At 44.4% G+C, this 18,378-nt stretch overlaps 1 protein-coding gene and 1 non-coding gene across 3 annotated transcripts; both read right to left on the minus strand.

The window, feature by feature from the left end:
* Nucleotides 1-971: 971 nt before the first annotated feature.
* On the minus strand, nucleotides 972-13,952 carry fbxw10 (F-box and WD repeat domain containing 10). 2 transcript variants are annotated; one of them, XM_088599974.1, is made up of 14 exons: nucleotides 12,961-13,952; nucleotides 11,501-11,692; nucleotides 10,131-10,346; nucleotides 8,513-8,640; nucleotides 8,039-8,161; nucleotides 7,821-7,927; nucleotides 7,282-7,485; nucleotides 6,619-6,740; nucleotides 5,780-5,934; nucleotides 4,750-4,892; nucleotides 3,847-4,005; nucleotides 3,032-3,330; nucleotides 2,639-2,842; nucleotides 972-2,207 (listed from the first exon to the last, which is right to left on the minus strand). In XM_088599974.1, exons 1-14 carry the CDS (start codon nucleotides 13,508-13,510, stop codon nucleotides 1,309-1,311), a joined length of 3,501 nt encoding a protein of 1,166 aa, XP_088456100.1. In that variant the 5' UTR covers nucleotides 13,511-13,952; the 3' UTR covers nucleotides 972-1,308. The 2 variants fall into 2 exon arrangements, with proteins under 2 accessions (XP_088456100.1, XP_088456102.1); XM_088599976.1 differs by having other exon boundaries at nucleotides 11,501-11,634; nucleotides 12,961-13,252.
* A 340-nt stretch (nucleotides 13,953-14,292) lies between these two features.
* Nucleotides 14,293-14,363, minus strand: trnag-ccc (transfer RNA glycine (anticodon CCC)). The gene has a single exon. It is a non-coding gene; the product is annotated as a tRNA-Gly (tRNA).
* Between the last annotated feature and the right edge of the window lie 4,015 nt (nucleotides 14,364-18,378).

The following is an 18,378-nucleotide window of genomic DNA, read 5'->3' on the forward strand; positions in this document are numbered from 1 at the left end:
TGGATCTAAAGCTGTTTTATGTGACTGACCAATATCACACACTGATAATAATAAATCACCCTTACATTTTTATTGGCATCCTGATTAGGCTCTTTTCCCGTTCTCATTCGCTCTTGAACAGAATCAGTAAAACAAAGTCATAATTTCAGCATCACATAAGTCAGCCTCCGACGTGCGCGGATGACATGATCGCTGGAAATAAATCAAAGAAATGCGTGGTTCATGGACGGGCAGGCAGCACTTTAATTACGGTGGTTATGGATACTTCGTTAAGTTTAAAACGGAGCACTAAGAAGGTCAACCTTTTATAAATGTCCAAGTTCACAAACATGGAGGAAGATGTTCTACCTTCTCTTGACATTCTTTTACTCCAATTAGCGGAAATGCGGGCGGTTTATAAGGAAAGGGAGACACGCAACATATACGACATGAAGCGAAACAGAGACAGCTCGTCGCATCAGCGGAGTGAAGTGTCTATAAAGCATACAGCCCGAGGTTCAAAGGTCTCGGGGCGTTTCGAAATACTACGATAAGTGCAAAGTGTTTATAACAGTAAGTGAAATGTTTAATAATGATAGAGGAAGCAGCTGCTTTTCATCCATCGATCAACACAGATGGACAAACCTGCGCCTTAGTTTCTCTTTTACAGAGAGTTCAGTCTCATAGAGACTCAGAGCGTGCATAATGGCAGGTTAACGGGTTTTGCTCCGAATATCAGTTGGTTTCTTTCGACAGGTTTATAGACGGAAAAAAAAAGTTTCGTTTCTCCAATGGAAAACTAATAAACGTGTCCATTCGTCTCTAACGCAATTTTTAGTGATTGGCCAGTTTTGAGTTAATGGAGTTTTACTTCCACCGTGTGGTAACTGGAAGTATCACAGTGCTGGTTCATCTGTGGAAAAAACCCCATTCATCCTTAAAAAAACGGCGGTTCGGCCTTTAACGAAAGAAAAAAAAATAAACAGACGGACTTCTTTTTTGGAACAATGGGGAAACTTCTTTTATGGATCGTGGAATTTGTTTGCAAAGACACATGTACAAAATGACATTTATACTGATGTTGCCAGTCAATATACTTTTACATTCGAATAGAAAGTTCATTTCTGTTTCTGTCTTCCTATAGAATTATTATTTTGATTTGCCACTAATGCCACTCGAGGCTTTATAAAAGCAGCTGTTGAGTAATCACATGATTGGCGAAACACATGTCCTATTAAGGATTCACTTTGCGTTTTCTCATTCCTTTTCTAGTCCGGCCAGGACCTTGTCTGGCACCAGTAAAGCCAGTTCTGAAAGTGGCAGGCCGTCTCATATGTAGCTATTGTGCCCCAGCTCGGGGGCAAACACCTGTCCTTCCTTGAGGAAGTCGCCAATAGGCAGCCCCTTGACTTTCATGAGCCAGGCTCTCTTGCTCTGCTTGTCCCTGTCACTGGCTTCCTGCGAGAGGGCCGCCTCGTGCTGCCGGGCCTGATTCTGCTGGCTCTGCTGCCTCTGCGTGAACGTCTGCAGCCTGAAACCGCTGTGCTCCCTGAACGGGTCCACGGGGTAGTGTTTGCTGGGGCCGGATTCCGCGGGGCACTGCTCGAACCTCACGTGTCTCTGCGGGCTGGAGCAGGGCGTACCCAGCAGCATCCTCTGCATCCTCGGGGCGCCCCGCTCCGCTGTGGCGCTGAAGCTGCCCGCCTGGCGGGCGCCAGCGCTGCCCGAGGTCTGCGGCCTCCTCCTGCCCGTCTCGAGTGCCCCAGCTTCCCCCGGGCCTGTGCCCGTCTGTGGCCGCACCACCGCGGGTCTGGGGAGGCTGGACCTGACGCTGTGCCCATGAAGAGAGTGTCTGAGCTTCAGATCCAGCCCTTTGCTCACCAGCGGAGTGTAGATCTTTGTCACCTCCCGGAAGCGAACCGGAGCGCTGCGGGTGTCCGTTGTTTTTGGCTGCGGAGCCTTCTGGGATATCGTTGCTTCAGATTCATGCCGTGCTGTCTGGGGGGCAGGAGGGGAACCCCAGGCGTCTCGGACCCGGGCATTGAGCGCCGTGTTGCTGCTGGTTGGGTCTGACCTCTGGGCCTGATGAGCCGTGCCGAGCGCCAGAAGGAGGTGCTCAGGGCTGATGGGGTGATGCAGGCCTCTCTGCTTCACCTGCTGCAGCACAGACTGCTCGCTCCTGCTCAGGGCCAGCTGGGCCTCCGCGCCACCTCCGCCGGATCGCTTTCCTAGCAAGAGCCAACACAAGAGCTCAAAGAGTTTTTTTAAAGGACCAAAGTCAGATATGTTGATATTTTGTAAAAGAGAGAAAAAAAAGTGTGACATTTAAAATCAAGGACGTAGGTCTAGACCCATTTTTCTGCTTTAAAAAAAAAATCCTAATTTTACTGCATGCACTTGCACAAGCCTGCCCACACACATCCAGGGAAGTCCTCAGAATTCAAGATTTTGAGCGGCTTATTTTCATTTGGACTTTCTTAATAGTTTCTCACAGCTGAGGAAATCCATTGTTTCCAGAAGCTGACACTACAGTAACCCCACCCAACTGAAGAGCAAAAATATACAATGCACAGTTTCTTAAAAGATGTTTTCTACCGGCCAGAAGCGGTCTGTTACTGACAGAGGTACCCTGGCAGGCTGGGTGAATGACCCGGCCTACCTGAACTGGCAGTGCTGTGTCTCTTTGGTGTCCGGCTGGCCCTGCTGCCAGTCTCAGGGCTCCTGCCACTGACAGGCCTCCCAGGCTCCAAAGCAGAGGGCGGCTTGGCGATGAACTCCGGCTGCAGGTCGATGTAGGCCGTGCTCCGGCGGTAGCTCGGAAGCTCACTCCATTTCGCAGGCCTCATAGACTCCCGCTGGACACCTGCACACACACGAACCACACACAGGAATGGGCGCCCTTTACTTTTCTTTTTCCAGATCACTTTCTGAACGCAAAGAATGAAAAAGGTTTGAAACTAGAAGCGTAGCAATGTCCTGTTAGGGACTGGGGGAAGAAGGACGAGCTCAGAGACAGGAGTGGTCAGGCCCAACGGGAGGGGCAGGGGCGTACTGTGTGCCGCGTGCATGCTCTGGCTGGACAGGCTGCGGGCATGGTGAGACAGGCCACTGCCTGGGCCTTCCCTGTCCTCCGCCTGTCGGTGGTAGATCTTCCTGTTCGTGGACCCCACCCTCTTCATGCGCTGGGCACGGACGTAAGGGTAGGGGTGTTTCCTCAGGGCGGAGCCTCTGGGCCAGGTCCGGTCCTTATCCTTCCCAGCGTCCGACTCTCCCTCTGCTGTGAGGGAGTAGTCCCACTTTACTTCCGCAAACTGGAAGAGCAGCACACTGGCCTTCGTGTTCATCACAATGCTGAAAGGACGAGCAGGAAGAGAGATCACCATCACTGATCAGCAGACAGGCCAGCTGGCAAACCCCATCTGAGTCCCATTATACCTAAATACATGCAGATGTAACCCAGCAAGGCTGTTAACAGTGAGACTGCCTTAAAAGAATCGAATGTAATGCTTTAAAGATGGACTTGCCCATAAATTTACAGTTGCTGTGTTGTACATGTGCACTGATATGTGGATCATAATTTATATTAATAGAAACCCAAGCTGTAAACAGTAGGTGTACAATTTAAATCTGCTTAAACAGGGTAAGAGTTTATCATTCGTTATAAAAATGCATGTCATGGGACTTCTGGTGAGACAGCCTTTTAAAAGGAATAGGGAGTGAAGAACAACCTGTCGTGAAATGCTGAGGCCAGAAAGAGAAAGCTGATATTTCTGTCATTCCTTGGCTCCTCGGCTAAATCTGAAAGCCGCGGCGAGCTCTCCAGCGAGCGAGTGGGAAAGACGTGAGGGGTCTAGCAGTGCACCGGACCTGTTGCTGTGGATGTCGAGGGAGAGGACGGGGCTCTGCCGGCTGTTGGCCTTGATCACCCGCAGGCAGTCGCCCGTCAGGAAGTTGAAGACCCGGATCTTGCCGTCTGCACAGCCGCTGACAACCCGCAGGTAGAGGAACGCCAGACACTGCACCTCCCTGCAATACACCATCGCATACTCATGGTGAGCGCCACCTGCATCAGAAAGGGGATACAGCCCCAGACTGAAGGAGAAGTCTATTTATAAGTTGAAAGCAAGCCCAAAATTATATAGCTATTGCCAGCAGCTAAATCACCCACCAACTCACAACTGGCAGTAGTGTGAGCCTAGCCAGTACCTGAATGGGAGACCTCGGGGGTCAGTAGGGGGCGCTCACCTTGTGGTCTGTGTGGATCCTAATTCCCCAGTATAGTGATGGGGACACTATACCGTAAGAAGGCTCAGTCCTTTGAATGAGACAGAAAACCAAGGTTCTTCATTGCTCTATTCTCCTCCCCACTGATAGCTGATGTGTGGTGAGAGTTCTGGTGCACTTTGGCTGCTGTCACACCATCCAGGTGGGGCTGCACACTGGTGGTGGAGGGGATCCCCATTACCTGTAAAGCACTTTGAGTGGAGTGTCCAGAAACATGCTATAGAAGTGTAAGCAATTATTATTATTATGGCTGTCTGAATTACTTCTTCAAAATCCCTAGAATCCTCACTTATTATACAGTTTTACACAAAACTGTTTTTTTCCCATCCTTGTGTGTGGCCTAAAACCCAGTGGCTTCTGCCTGCTTGTGTTGAATTTTGAAGAGGAGAGATTTGGGCTGTCCCCAGGTGTTTTAAATAGAGAAAACAAAGCTAGTTCCTGGCCATTTAGAGCCAATCTGAAGTGAATTGGCAGTGTCATACTCACTTTGGGTGCCTGAAAGCCATAAGACACCTCTGGAACTCTTTGTTCATGCTCCAGGCCATGATGTAGCCGTCTGACCCCCCAGACAGGATGTGCCACTGATCAAAGAACAAGCACTTCACTGCACCCTGGTGGCCCTCCACAGTCTGGAACAAGGAAGCCCCATTAGGTAGTGCTCTATTTCCTGTGAAATAACACTCAACAGCAGCCTAGTGTAGAAAAGCAGAGCGAAAGTGTGCTGATAGGCACAGCCAGTCATGGCAAAAAGGTACAACACAACTACTAAGATAAGATAAGATCACTGTATTGGCCATATACAATTTCTTGTATTAGGAATTTGTCTTTTCGCATACCCCAGCTTGCTCTCCATGAGACACACAGACAGGGAGAGAAGCTTGGGCTCAGAGCACAGGGTCAGGCATTTATACTGCACCCCTGGAGCAGTTGGGGTTAAGGGCCTTGCTCAGGGGCCCAGCGGAGTAGATTTCCTCTGCTGGCCACGAGATACAAACCTGCAACCTTCCAGCCACAGGCCCTGTTTACTGTGCAACCGAAAGCAAAGGTTGATGCTTAAAGAGGTGTTAGTGGGGCCAGTAGGGGGCGCTGGTCTTTGTGGGTCCCAGTATAGTGATGGGGACACAGTATTGTAAAAAAAGCCACCGTCCTTTGGACGAGACATAAAACTGAGGTCCTGACTCTCTCTGGATATTAAAAAATCTGGGGCGTTTCTCGAAAAGAGTAGGGGTGTAACCCCGGCGTCCTGGCAAAATTTCCCCTCTGGCCTTTACCAATCACAGCCTCCTAATAATCCCCATCTCTGAACTGGCTTCATCACTCTGCTCTCCTCCCCACTGAGAGCTGATGTGTGGGGACAGTACTGTCACATCATCCAGGTAGGGCCTGCACACTGGTGGTGGTGGAGGGGATCCCCATTACCTGTACAGCGCTTTGAGTGTAGTGTCCAGAAAAGCGCTGTAGAAGTATGAGGAATTATTAGTGTTTTCTCCCGCAGTGCTCATTCACAGGCCTGTACCTTCATCAGACAGCCGGTCTCGATGTGCCAGACCTTGACCAGGCCCTTTCGGCAGCCACTAACCACGTAGCTCTTATCAATCTTCACACACAGGATGGGGTCCTGGTGCTTGAACTTCAGCTTTGTGAAATTTTTCCCAGTCAGCAAGTTCCACACTGCATTAGAAAAATAAATCAACACAAAAAGGACAGATGAGCAGATATGGGATTGAAGAGAGGGGTAATTAAATCCACACCCCTCAATGAAATTTATGTAGAGTGTCCTTTCAGGTAGTTTTGCATCAAAAAGCCAAGAGGGTCAACTATGATCTATGTTTTGTTTGACCTTGGACAAACTTACCTTTTCTAAACAAACACGTACTGTACATTAGATTAGATGTAGCATTAGATGTGCAAAATAAAAGCTTGACTATTACGGCTGTGGTGGATGAATTCTGAAGCTAGCCTTTTCCACAGGGCTCTAATAAGGCCTTAGGACTATAAAATTCAACCGTAAATCGAGAGGGAAAAAACAAAAGGCTGTTATTGTCATTTTAAAAATGTGTGTCTTATCTGCATTTTCTTTGGGGCGTACTTAGAAAACAGTTGGTTCATTGTGCTACGTGCTCAAGCTAAATAAAAGTAGTCACTGGTTTGTTCAAAGGAAAGAGACTAGAAGGCTGTAAAAACTAAATAGTTCTGTACTTTGTCCTGCACAAGTCGGTGTTTCTCTCACCATAAGTGAAATATGTTTTCTCTTTAAGCCTTGAATGTGTGGTAAGAGCCTATGAGGCCGCTATACCTTCAGAATAAAAAAACCGAGCACTAACAGCTGTGAAAAAAGAAATTTGTTTGTCTGACCTTTGACCTTGCAGTCTTTGGCCCCAGAAACCAGTCTGTTTCCATGTAAATCAAGGCAACTTATTGTCCCTAAGTGACCACGGAAAATCTTCATACAGGCTCCAGTCTGTAAATTCCAGCATCTGCCAGGAAAACCGTGAGAAACCGCCTTTAAGTGAGAAACTGAATACAAATGCAGAACTGAGACATGAAATGACACTAGAGACACCGGCTTTCCCTGGCACATGGTGTGGCTAATTATCCTTGTGAATGTAATTTAACTGTTTTGAAAAAGCAAGTACAAAATATTGAACATGGGATTCCAAGCCGGCTGTAGGAAAGGCACATCTATCCACATTTCCCCTCAGAGCAGCAGAGATTCAGAAATCTCAGAAATGTGTGGTGAGCGCTCTGGCGCACTATGGCTGCCGTCGCATCCTCCAGGTGGGGGCTGCACATTGGTGGTGGTGGAGGGGATCCCCATTACCTGTAAAGTGCTTTGAGTGGAGTGTCCAGAAAAGCGCTATATAAGTGCAAGCAATTATTATTATTATTATTATTATTATTAAATGCCAGATCACTATAAGCCGTTCTTGGGATAAAGCCGAGCACACTTCAGGCTCTCTTGCAGCAGCTGGTACCTCCACAGGCAATCGCTTGCGTTTTAGAGACAGGTGTGCATACCTGATACTCAGATCATAACTGGCACTGATCACAAAGCCTCTCTCTTCACACAGCAGCACAGCCCGGATGCTCCCCGCATGGCCGTGAATGAGAGGAGGCACCTCCTTGCCGTTTGCCAGATCCAGCAGGCGGACCTGCCTGTCCTTTGAGCCGATGGCCACCATCTTCCCTCCATTGTAGTGCGCCACCCTGCTTGGATCTTCACTGTGAACCCAAGGGTATCCAGTCAGTTTGTGAGAGAGGGGAATACAATCAGCTTTTATGGCCGGTGACCTCTGAAATGGAATTGTGGGACTGCAATAAAAAAACAGCGCCATAGAATGGGGGTACTTGAGACATGTAGGTGGAATCAAGCTGGGAGTCACTTGTAATGGGCGGCAGTATGTGAACCTCCTCCAGCTGACCTACTCCAGCAGTTTGACTTTGTCTCAAGTAACCCAAAACCAAATGGAGAACACTCCCCGAGCCTACAGTAATCTTCATCTTATATTCAGATGGAGTAACTAAAGCAAAATTCAAATTGTAAATCTACCACCTACTTCTCATTCAATACAAGGATGTTGTATGTCCCACAGTAAACATTTCTTTCTTCCATTTGGATGGTTTTGGTTTCAACCCCCACATAAGCAGCTTCTACACTTCTGTCCTGCAGAGCAAAGATGAGGAACAGTGAAGTTAACCTGACTTTGGCTAAATATTGCATGGTCATTGTATTAAAAAATCAGAGCTAAGAAGATGAAAGAAAGCAATGCTATACCTTTGGTTTCATTTTATTACTACCGTCTTGAAAAGGCATGGTGAGCTTTTCTTCCTGTGTCATTGGAACAGGGATATCCCGGATTTTAGCATAGACAGGGCTGACCCCTGACGAAGACGTGCCCTACACCAGAAAACAGAAAGTAACTAGGGTTATCAAAAATCAAATGTCATTTTAAAAGCAGATGCAGATCACAGTGAAATATATACAGCATATACAAATATAAAATTAATTTCTCAGTTTGAGTATTTTTTCAACAAGGGGTGATATTCAAAGAGAAATATTTTATTGTATATCTTTCTTAAATTCTTAGGCAATCCTTAACAGAATTAAAAAAAAAAGTAAAAAAAAAACTTTTCCCTTCAATAAAAGTGGGAAACGCAAAGATAAGAAAAATAAATCTAGGACGTTTATTGCAGTGTATATCTGCAAAATCACTTTAAAAGAGTGCAACAACATGACTGTTGACTGTACCTGCAGGATCATGGCTTGATTCTCCACTGTCCTACGGACAAGCACCTCTTTCTGTATTTCTTCTGCAAGGTACCGCCAGTGCTGAGATACAAACAGGCAATTCACCAGGGAATTGTTATCCAGAAGCCCTGGAAGAGACAGCAGACACCATCAAACCATGATGATATGAAAGAAGGCCAGTAATAATACTGTATAACAGTTTTGGCCCAGATGCAATGCTATAAAGATAAAAGAATTACTGTACATTCCCTAATGGTGAAAGATGTCACAGCTCTATATAAAGAAAGGGGTGCTACTACAGAATTCACTGCACTCACCTCAGTGCACTGCTGCCTAAATGAACACACAATGGATGACACGTTTGCTTAGTTACAATCACTTTGTGCTGTCATAGACTGCTTTATTTTTTTTTAATCACTTTCACTCTGCAGAGACACATTTATATATTTTCTGACTTACAAAATTCAAGGCCTTAAAACATTGTAAAAACCTACAGTAGTTTTGTTTGTAGTCTTAAAAAAGAGCTGGACATGAAAGGTAATCAGTGGTTTGTTGTAGACATCAGTGATTAAGGAAGGCTAAAACAGAGTAGTCAGTATCTTGAATTAATGTTGCTATACAGCACTGTTCTCTCTGACAATTTCAAGCTAAAAATAACAGAAAACTAGCATTTTTGGAAAACACTTTTACTGTATATATTTTTTCCAAACATTACATGACTGGGAGGCCCTACCTGAGTATTGATTGTAAGCATGAATGTGGCAGAGTCAGTGACAGCTTTGATTCAGCACTAAAACTCACTTACTTTATTGTACAGCTCAGTTTTGCAGTGCAAGTTAAATCCTACACAAACACTAGCTAGTATTACTAATATTCTGTATGGATGTATTTTCTCAACATGTACTCAACCAGAATATGTCCTCCTGCCACGTAGTCACTCAGTTACTTTGTTAAACTTTCCAATGTCAGTCATCCACCCTAAAACAGGATGATAACATTAGACCCAAAAGCAAACCTACGCTGAAGAATACTTGTGTGTAATACCTTGTCTGGTTGCTAGGCTGTGGTGTTTGTAACCACTGCTGAGTGAAAACCTCAGAAACCACTTGCAGGAGGTGTTTTTGTAGGGCAAGGGTGGTAAGGAGACTAATAATTTACTGTCAGATCATCACCATTACATTGTTTGTTATTCCTGTTTGGATAGTGATGTCTCTTTAGGGGGAATCGTGGACAGTTAAGTGATATTCCAGCACTGACAGAAGGGGACTGCACTTACTACTTGGCAAGTTAAAATTGCAGGCCAGATAGACTGGGGTTCACAGAAGTTATATCTGCACCCTTTCTTCAGTAAATACTGACCTCAATGTGTTCTGCATATCAATTCCTTGACAAAAGCATGATTAAAAAATCAAAGGTGGCTTGTTTACTTATTTTGTATTCAGAAAACAAACAAATATGAATGTTTTTGTGCTATTATTGTTGTTAGTAGTAGTGTGAGCAGTATTATAGCAAGATACAAAATGACTTTTTATCGACGATACAGCTATGATTTTTCCAGCCAAGGAGCTGTACTGAGTAAGTGAGCACGTGCTCGGCTGTCCCACGCCCCGGCTCTCACCGAGGATGTGCTTGGCCAGGTGGACAGGGAGCCTGCGGATGAAGTCCCTGTAGTGGCCGACCCCCGACAGCGACTGGGAGGAGCTGGGGAGGGTCACGAGAGCAGGATCATCCGACGATACTGACTGGTCCTCATCACTCTCCAGGAAACGGCCAGGGCTGTGACTCTCCTCCTCCTCTCCTGTGCAGGGACTCTGCTCCAGCGGCCCGCTCTCAGCTGAAGGCGACGGGGGAAGAGAAGGGCTTCAGTCGGCACGGAGGCTGTGAGGGGCACACTGCACTGCTGCAGCGATCCGGGCGGCAGTGCCATCTACACTCCAATCACAGCCTTTGAAAGACCTTAACCAGTATCATGTTGACATAGACATTTAGAAACAGGCTATAGCACAGGCATTATTAAAATTAAATATAGTTTTATTCAACTCTAGTTGCTGAAGGACAGAGATTTATTAAATACACTCTTCTGAAATTAAAGATCAGAGTGACCTTTTACTTTGAATTTATAAATATATACAGAATTTATAATATATATAGTACTACTCAAAGTATATTCCATTCTGTTTGTCTACAGGACCTGATGTATTTGCTTAGGAAAATCTATAATAACTTTGTGCTGTATATGACATTTTTCCATGACTTGACGATGCATATGACATGCATTTACTTTACTATACTTTGCCATTTGACAATTTCATATCGTAGCGCACTGATTCCCAGCTCTGATCCTAGAGAATCACTGTGTGTTAGATTGTTTTTTTGTGCTTCTTAATCACAGACTAATTGATTCCAACTTTACACTTGGGGGTTTGTTTTCAGCTCTTAAAAGATCAAATGGGATTTGCAATCAGTATAAACCCTGTACCAATTTCAGAGTTTAAGAACTGCCCTCGTTGAGGTGTGCTGTCTGAGATGTAACCCATTGGACCTCCGCAGAAGGAAACACTGCTCGCTGTGGGAGTGTCTGATACAATGTAATTCTCACCTGTCTCTTCATCACAGACTGATCAACTAGTAGAACCTGTTTAGTCAGAGATAATGGCGAGAAAGCTTAGGAAAGGCTGTGGAGAGTTCTGTGTGCTGAAGTTGTAAAAACAACTAAAATGTTTGATACTCAGGACTAACCGAAGAACTTCAAGAAACAAGTTAAGTAAATGTGTAAACAGACACTTAAGTCAATCAATGAAGCCATCAATTAGCACTAGAGATTTAGACCCCTGTTGAAAGGGAAACCAGTAGACTGTGTTCCTCCAGGACCAGGATTTTGGAAGCACTGGTACAGTGTTTTTTCTAGGGGATGTGCATTGCCTTGCATTAACATTTCCAAGAGTTTTACTCTGGGTCATTTGTTGGTTCATTCGTCTTGGCACTCACAAGGCTCTGGGTCTCTGTCTTCCAGGGTCTCCACAGGAGCCAAGGCCCAGACGCTGGTGTGTGTTTCCATGGTGACGGGCTCGTAACCCGAACTGGCCTGGATCAGGAGCTCCAGCTCGGGATGATCCTCGGACCTGAAAGAGTAATGGGATTCTGGGATTGAAGAGGAATCATCCTCCAGGTCTTCCAGGACTGAAACCACAAGAAGAGACAAAGAAGACACAAAGATTATTTATTCCAGGAGACAGTTCAATGACGATTCCTGCAACACAAGGTAAATTATAGAGTAACTGGAAACAGGAAGCAGTTGATATCCCAAAATGACTTACTTTTTCCTTCATTTAATGTCCTTCTAATAACAATAATTCGTTACATTTATATAGCGTTTTTCTGGACACTCCATTCAAAGTGCTTTAACAGGTAATGAGGACTCCCCTCCACTACCAATGTGCAGCCCCACCTGGATGATGCGACAGCAGCCAAAGTGCTCCAATACGCTCACCCCACACCAGCTCTCAGTGGGGAGGAGAGCAGAGTGATGAAGCCAGTTCAGAGATGGGGATTATTAAGAGCCAATGATTGGTAAAGGCCAGAGGGAAATTTGGCCAAGGCACCAGGAGTAACACCTCTATTATTTTTGTCCTGGGATTTTTAATGACCACAGAGAGTCAGGACCCCGGTTTTACGTCTCATCCGAAGGACGACGCTGTTTTTACAGTATAGTGTCCCTTAGTATAGTGGCCTTAAACAACCTTAGCTTTCCCAGGAGGTCCTCCATCCTGGTACTGGCCAGGCTCACTCCTGCTGAGCTTCAGAGGGCTACTAGGTGTGACTTCCAGGGTGATACAGATGTATCTCTCCCTGTCTTGAGCATTAGAAACCAAGTGTGTCAATTTCGCAGGAGTCAAGATCTTTGATCAGAAATCTGGCAGACAACACGCATCAAAAAGATTAAAGGGTGGCATACAGAATCTTTCTTTCTTAATGATTTGCAAGGTGGTTCAAATTGAAAATATTCCCAAATTCAACCTTTACACTTTAAAGAAACACCGGGAGTCTAACCCTCAAGGTCAGTCCCTGCCTTTAACACGATTCCCCGACATTTAATTTTACGCCTATTGTAACTACATTTGCTAACAGTTACACATTTGTATTAGAATCAATTAAAAGACAGCAAACGCATCAGAGGGACTTTCCACGAATTATCCCAGCAAATGCATCTGACGGTGCTAGATGCATATCCCGTTTCCATTCATTTTGTTTTCAGATTGTATAAATACTGTATCTGATTGCACCACTTGAAGCACGAAGGTTTAAAGCTGTTTTTTGTTTTTACGCGCTGTTCCGAACATATCGATCAAGCAGTGGGTGAGAATATACATTGATTAGCCTGTGCTGCCTTTTTGTTCCAATGCGCTGTAATTCATGCCTAAGACACGCCAAGAGAAAGGGGAGCTCACCTGACTTTCCGCGGTCGCACTGTCTGGAAGAAGAATCCCTTTTCCCTCTCACGACAAGCACCCGAACAAGGTTGCCCAGCACATGCACCAGATCCGCATCGCACAGCGCCAGGAGCGCCAGGATGAACTTCGCCTTGGTCCAGTATTTGCCGCCCGCGAACCATTCCCACGTCTCCAGCATCTCCCTGCCGAGGAGCCGGGAGTCCAGAGCGCGGTCGGCGCTCCAGGTGGTGGAGTCCTGGTCCAGGCTGGGAGCCGCCCGGGACCGGGAGTAGGTGAAATCTTTCCCCAGGGTCACCTGCAGAACCTTCTGGGTGTTCACCAGGAGGTCCAGGCTCTGGCAGCGGAGGATGAGCCCCGTAAGGAACCTTCTCTTGGAGGCGTCCCCGGCTCGGGTGAACCAGCGGGTGGCCGCGGACAGCCGGGAGTTGAACCTGCAGGCTTCGCAGGAGCCGCAAAACCTGACGGCGGAGTCCCCGCTCCCGCACCTCAGCTCATGCGCCGTGTCGATCCGAAATTCATGACGCTCCTTGTCTTCGAAAGACCTCATGTCTTTCAGCTGGCTAGAGTCCTGCTGCCTCCTTCTTCTTTTCTAATCTCGGTTGCCGCTGTTCACAGACGCACACCGACTGACCTTACCTGAGTTTACATGTAACCCCCCTTTTTTGAGTGTGGAGATACATCAAACTGTGTGCATACAGTAGCTTTTAAGGTAATCCTGGAATACACGGTAAAATACAGTCTGGATCTGATACGTCTGTTATTTAGACATAAAAAACGACTGCTTTAAAAAAAAAAGTTTTTGAAGCTACCGTGCTTGTCGTTTAAACAGTTTGAAAAGTATTTTAATAATGCGCAGTAAGATTGGTGATCATGAAGTAAATATCGCTTGTCGAGTAGTCCTCTTTGATAATAAGAAGTCTTCTAGCCCTTAGTTAAAGCTCACTTTCGCTTTTTCCCCAAAGTGCAGCGGTGTGCCGGGTTGTTACTGGGTTGCTAAGCAACCCGACGCCGAGCTGGTGAACCTCCACTGCTGCTGATTGTCGTCTCGCGAGGTATATTCGATCTGTGTGCCACATAACATCGCCTTTTCATTATCGAGGATTATTTAAAATAATAATAATAATAATAATAATAATAATAATAATAATAATAATCGCTCGTGTTCATAAACCCCATTTTTTTAGTTCGTGCAGCTGGAAAAAGATCTCAAATGTCATGTAAAAATCGTTTAAAATTAGTAAACATAAACTTTTAAAATTATGTGTGTTTTTACTAATAATTTTTTCAATCTTTTTAAAAGATTTAAAAAAAAAAAAGCAAAAAGGACTATGCGCCGCCCGGGAATCGAACCCGGGTCGCAAGAATGGGAATCTTGCATGATACCACTACACCAGCGGCGCGGTTGGGAAACTGCGCTTCAATCAGCCCCTATAAGCGCTAGGACACGCCTCTTCGTCCCTTTCTTATAGTCGAAGCGTTTTCATGATATGAACGACATATTATATACTTTTATAAAAATATATTATGTGCTTTGCGGGAGTTGTTCTCGAAAGCGCGATAGGGTAAAGCTAAGAGCCCTCAGAGAAATGTCTTAACAGGTGTCTCTCAAAATGAATTAATCCACGTTTACAATATGATTCTCTTTCGCGAATATGTTAAACAGTATAGAAAGTGCCAATCTGTCGTAAGTACGATACAGTCTTGGGAAGTTTCTCTGACCCTTTGCGTACATGTAATATATAAACAGGCCTAATATTCGCGATAGTTTACTGCACAAGTTTTAAAGAAACGCCAGCGCCAGCGATCGGTACAGCTGCCCAGTATGACGCACTTCCTTTAATACGTTTGAGGAATCGACTATAACGTATATAAACGAATCTCGGCGAAGGTTTGGACAGCACAATGTCCCCTTATTCGAGAAACAGTGAAGAGAGATAACACGGCAGTCTTTCCCGCAGAAATTGCAACGTGCCCCTGCAAAACAACAAAAAAATCACTTTCTTCAGCCCCGAATCCGATAGGAGTTCATACAGCAAGAGGGCGCAGTGCCCACTCGCTGTAAAAGCACAGCACCAGCTACAAAATGAAACTGATCAAAACCTCCTTTGATATTAAGACTAGCCTGTACGTCTTGAATATCAGACGGGGATATTTGACTTTTACGATGCTGCTTATGTTCGGGAAACACGATTACATATATATATATCTATCTTTACGGCAATGAATCTTTGGGGCAAGTGTACTTTTTTTTTGCTTTCAGTTTTCTGTTTGGGCACAATTTTTTTTAAAACAAAGTAATCGTCTCTTGAAATAATTGAATGGGATTTGTAATTGTTACCAGCCTTGCTTTCAAAACGTGTGTGCACTCTAACCAGCTGAATTGAACCTCTGTGGATGAAAACAATCCTTCGTTGTGCCGAGTCATTCACACCTGTGTCGTTAAGCCTGTTAAGGGCTGTTCAGTCCGAAATAACACTCGTCAAATTAGAGGAGAGACTCAGGAATTTGTGGGAAACTACATTTGAATTAAGATACTACTGAAACTCAGGACTGAGTGCAGACACGAGTAGACCAAAAATGTAAACACAGCAAGCAGATCACATTAAGACATGGGTTAGTACCGGTGATTTAGCGCTTTTGTGGAACAGACGCAGAAGACTTGGGACCACTGAAATAACATATGCCGAGGTTTATTTGTAAACCCGATTACAGGATCAGAGTATGAGATTTACTGCCTTCAAAGGTATGGTCGATTCCCGGCCTCTCAGAACAAAATGAAAATTCGCAATAGGAACGATAGGGGGAGTCCGTGTAGAATAATTGTTTTTAAACCTTAAAAATAATCAGTACTGATTTATTCTCTTTTGTATACAACAGTATGAGTTCAGCAACATCATTAGTATTACAGAATAAGACAAAGTACTAAAGGATTTATCCTGTACCGACTACAGGAAAATGTATACTGACGGATTTTCTATATAAATGGAGTGCAGTAATGAACTAACAGATGTCACAGGCGAGACCATGTGATGCCAAGCCATATAGAGCCTTAAACTTAAGCAGAATTTTAAAATCAACTAACATCCTGACAGGAAGCCAGTGCAGGGACTCCAAGACAGGAGTGATGTGATCTCTTGCACTTGTTCTAGTCTGGATCATAGCAGCGAAATTCTGAACATACTGTAGCTTGTTTGGGGTATTTTTAGAGACTCTCACAAGCTGGGCATTCCAGTAATCAAACCTTATGGGCAATTAAAGTATAATTGTAAGCATTGCACACTTTATACATACCTCAGTTTGTAATCAGTCTGGTTTACTGCACATAAACTCATCACATGTTCCTCAGGTTTATGTTAGAGTGTATGCTGTTGTTCCTCAGGGAGACTGTGGTGCTGCCCATGGTTGTCTAGTAACTATATCATTCTGCTCCTGGGATGGCAGAGTGCCTTTCTCAGTCCCAGGAGGGAATGATCTGGCTGGAAACTCCACTCCTCGGAGTAGGAAGAGAGTTGCTCCTCAGGCAGTGACAGGCCGAGTGAATGTCCCCAGGGTGATGTGAGCAAACTACACAATCCCTGTACAAATACTTCGGACATTCTGTGTCAAGGCTGTCCTGGTAGTCTTCTCAGTATCCCAGTCTAAAGCCAAGGATGTTTATTTAAATAAAAGCCCATTCGGTTTGAAAGATCTAACCTCATGCACTAGCCTGACTATAAAACACATCACTGAAAACACTTTGGTTTCCTGGTGTGGAGGACTTGTTTACTACCTTTTTTTTCCGTCTACGTTCTGCAATGCAGCCATCATCTCCTTAAAGAACACTTTCCTAAACAGCACTCACATGATGCTTCTGTCCAAACTGCATACAAAACAAAATGTCCAAAAAGTAGAGAGAGCTAAGTACGCATGCACAGATTCTGCTTTTTTGTCATTGGGGGTAATATTGAATTCATTTTAGGAATTCCTTTGTTCTTTTGAACTAATTCTTTGAACTAAGTCATTCCTTGTAAGAGTGTGGAAGGAGGTTTAGCTGAATCCATCTTTAGTGTGTATTGCTTTAAACCTACACCTTAAACACAAGAGTATTTGTGCAATGTGGACATGAAAAAGCTGAATTTGATCTTGCAAGACCCGAACAGCTGCTTAAAGGAATAGAAATCGGGCTCAACAACAAAGGCAACAGGGCTCAGTGATGGTGGCACTGTAGTCTGGGGTCCATCCTTCATGGAAAACAATGATTGAAAGGAGGCCAGAAAAAACATTCCAGACTCTGCTGCAATGTTTTCTGCTCTGGGATTGATCTTTATTCTAGTCAGTTAAATCCTGTAAGAAATCCAGTAACCTCAGGGAAGCTAGCAGTACTTGAAGAGGTGGTCAACAGTGGTGTGATGGTGTACTAGGAAAGCTGCTTTCTCCACTAACCCAGGGACTTTGACTGGAAATGGCAGCATATAATAACCTGGACATGGCTAAGAGAAATCTTAATCTGTTGTACTAAAGGAGAGTTGGAGAAGGACTGTGATTTGTTTTTATGTTAATTTTCCTTTTCTGCTTTTTTGTTTGGTGACAGTATGTAACAGTAATAGTCATGTTCTTAACTTCAAAAGGGCTGATCTATCTGAAAACAAAAGTCTGGACACGTGCCAGTGTTGAAATAAATAACGATCCTGGTGAAATAAAAGTCCCTGTTATCAGCTAGATAGGAAAGTTTGACAAATACAGAAGGAAACAAAAGATTTTCACCAATACATAAGGAGTCCTATTGAACGAAAATCTTTTGAGTTTACATTAAGGTTCCTAATGTATTTACTGAAGTGGTCAGTTAAAAATAAACATAACATAGATGCAGGATGGTGCTGTTTGCAGTATTTAATCCAAAAGAAATCTTTTTCACAAATTTGCTGCTGCTTCTACTGTCTTCGGTGTTTCATTGGAATAATAGGGATCTCTTATCATTTCTGTAAAATGTTTCTAGATCCACTTTCACATCAACTTAATAACATAAGACAGGGATCCCATGGGACACATCAAGCTTATCTGGGTGCTAGTAGCTACAGTAACTGATCATCCAGCTGTTTCTTGAGAGAATCTGGTTCAACAACATGAGTTTCATTTCTGGGACAACCCTTTGTGTTAAGGTCTTCCTCAAGTTGTGAGTTTTAACCGCCCTTCATTGAGAGCAGAGTTTCTTGAAGGAATAAAAAAATATATATTTTCAAAAATAACTTTAATAACTTGTATTAAAAATAAGTACTGTATGTTTCCTCAGAGGGAAGCGACTAATGTCACTCTTTTAATCTCTAAAAAACGTCTGATTCAACCTGAATGATGATTTTATGATGTCACAATGTCATGAGCTTGTGTACATCAGTTGCTAAGGTGGAAAGGATTTTAAAATACTGTCTTTGCCAAAGG

Source organism: Lepisosteus platostomus, chromosome 11 (genome assembly GCF_059453375.1).
Source record: "Lepisosteus platostomus isolate fLepPlt1 chromosome 11, fLepPlt1.hap1, whole genome shotgun sequence".
NCBI classification, from domain to species: Eukaryota; Metazoa; Chordata; class Actinopteri; order Semionotiformes; family Lepisosteidae; genus Lepisosteus; species Lepisosteus platostomus.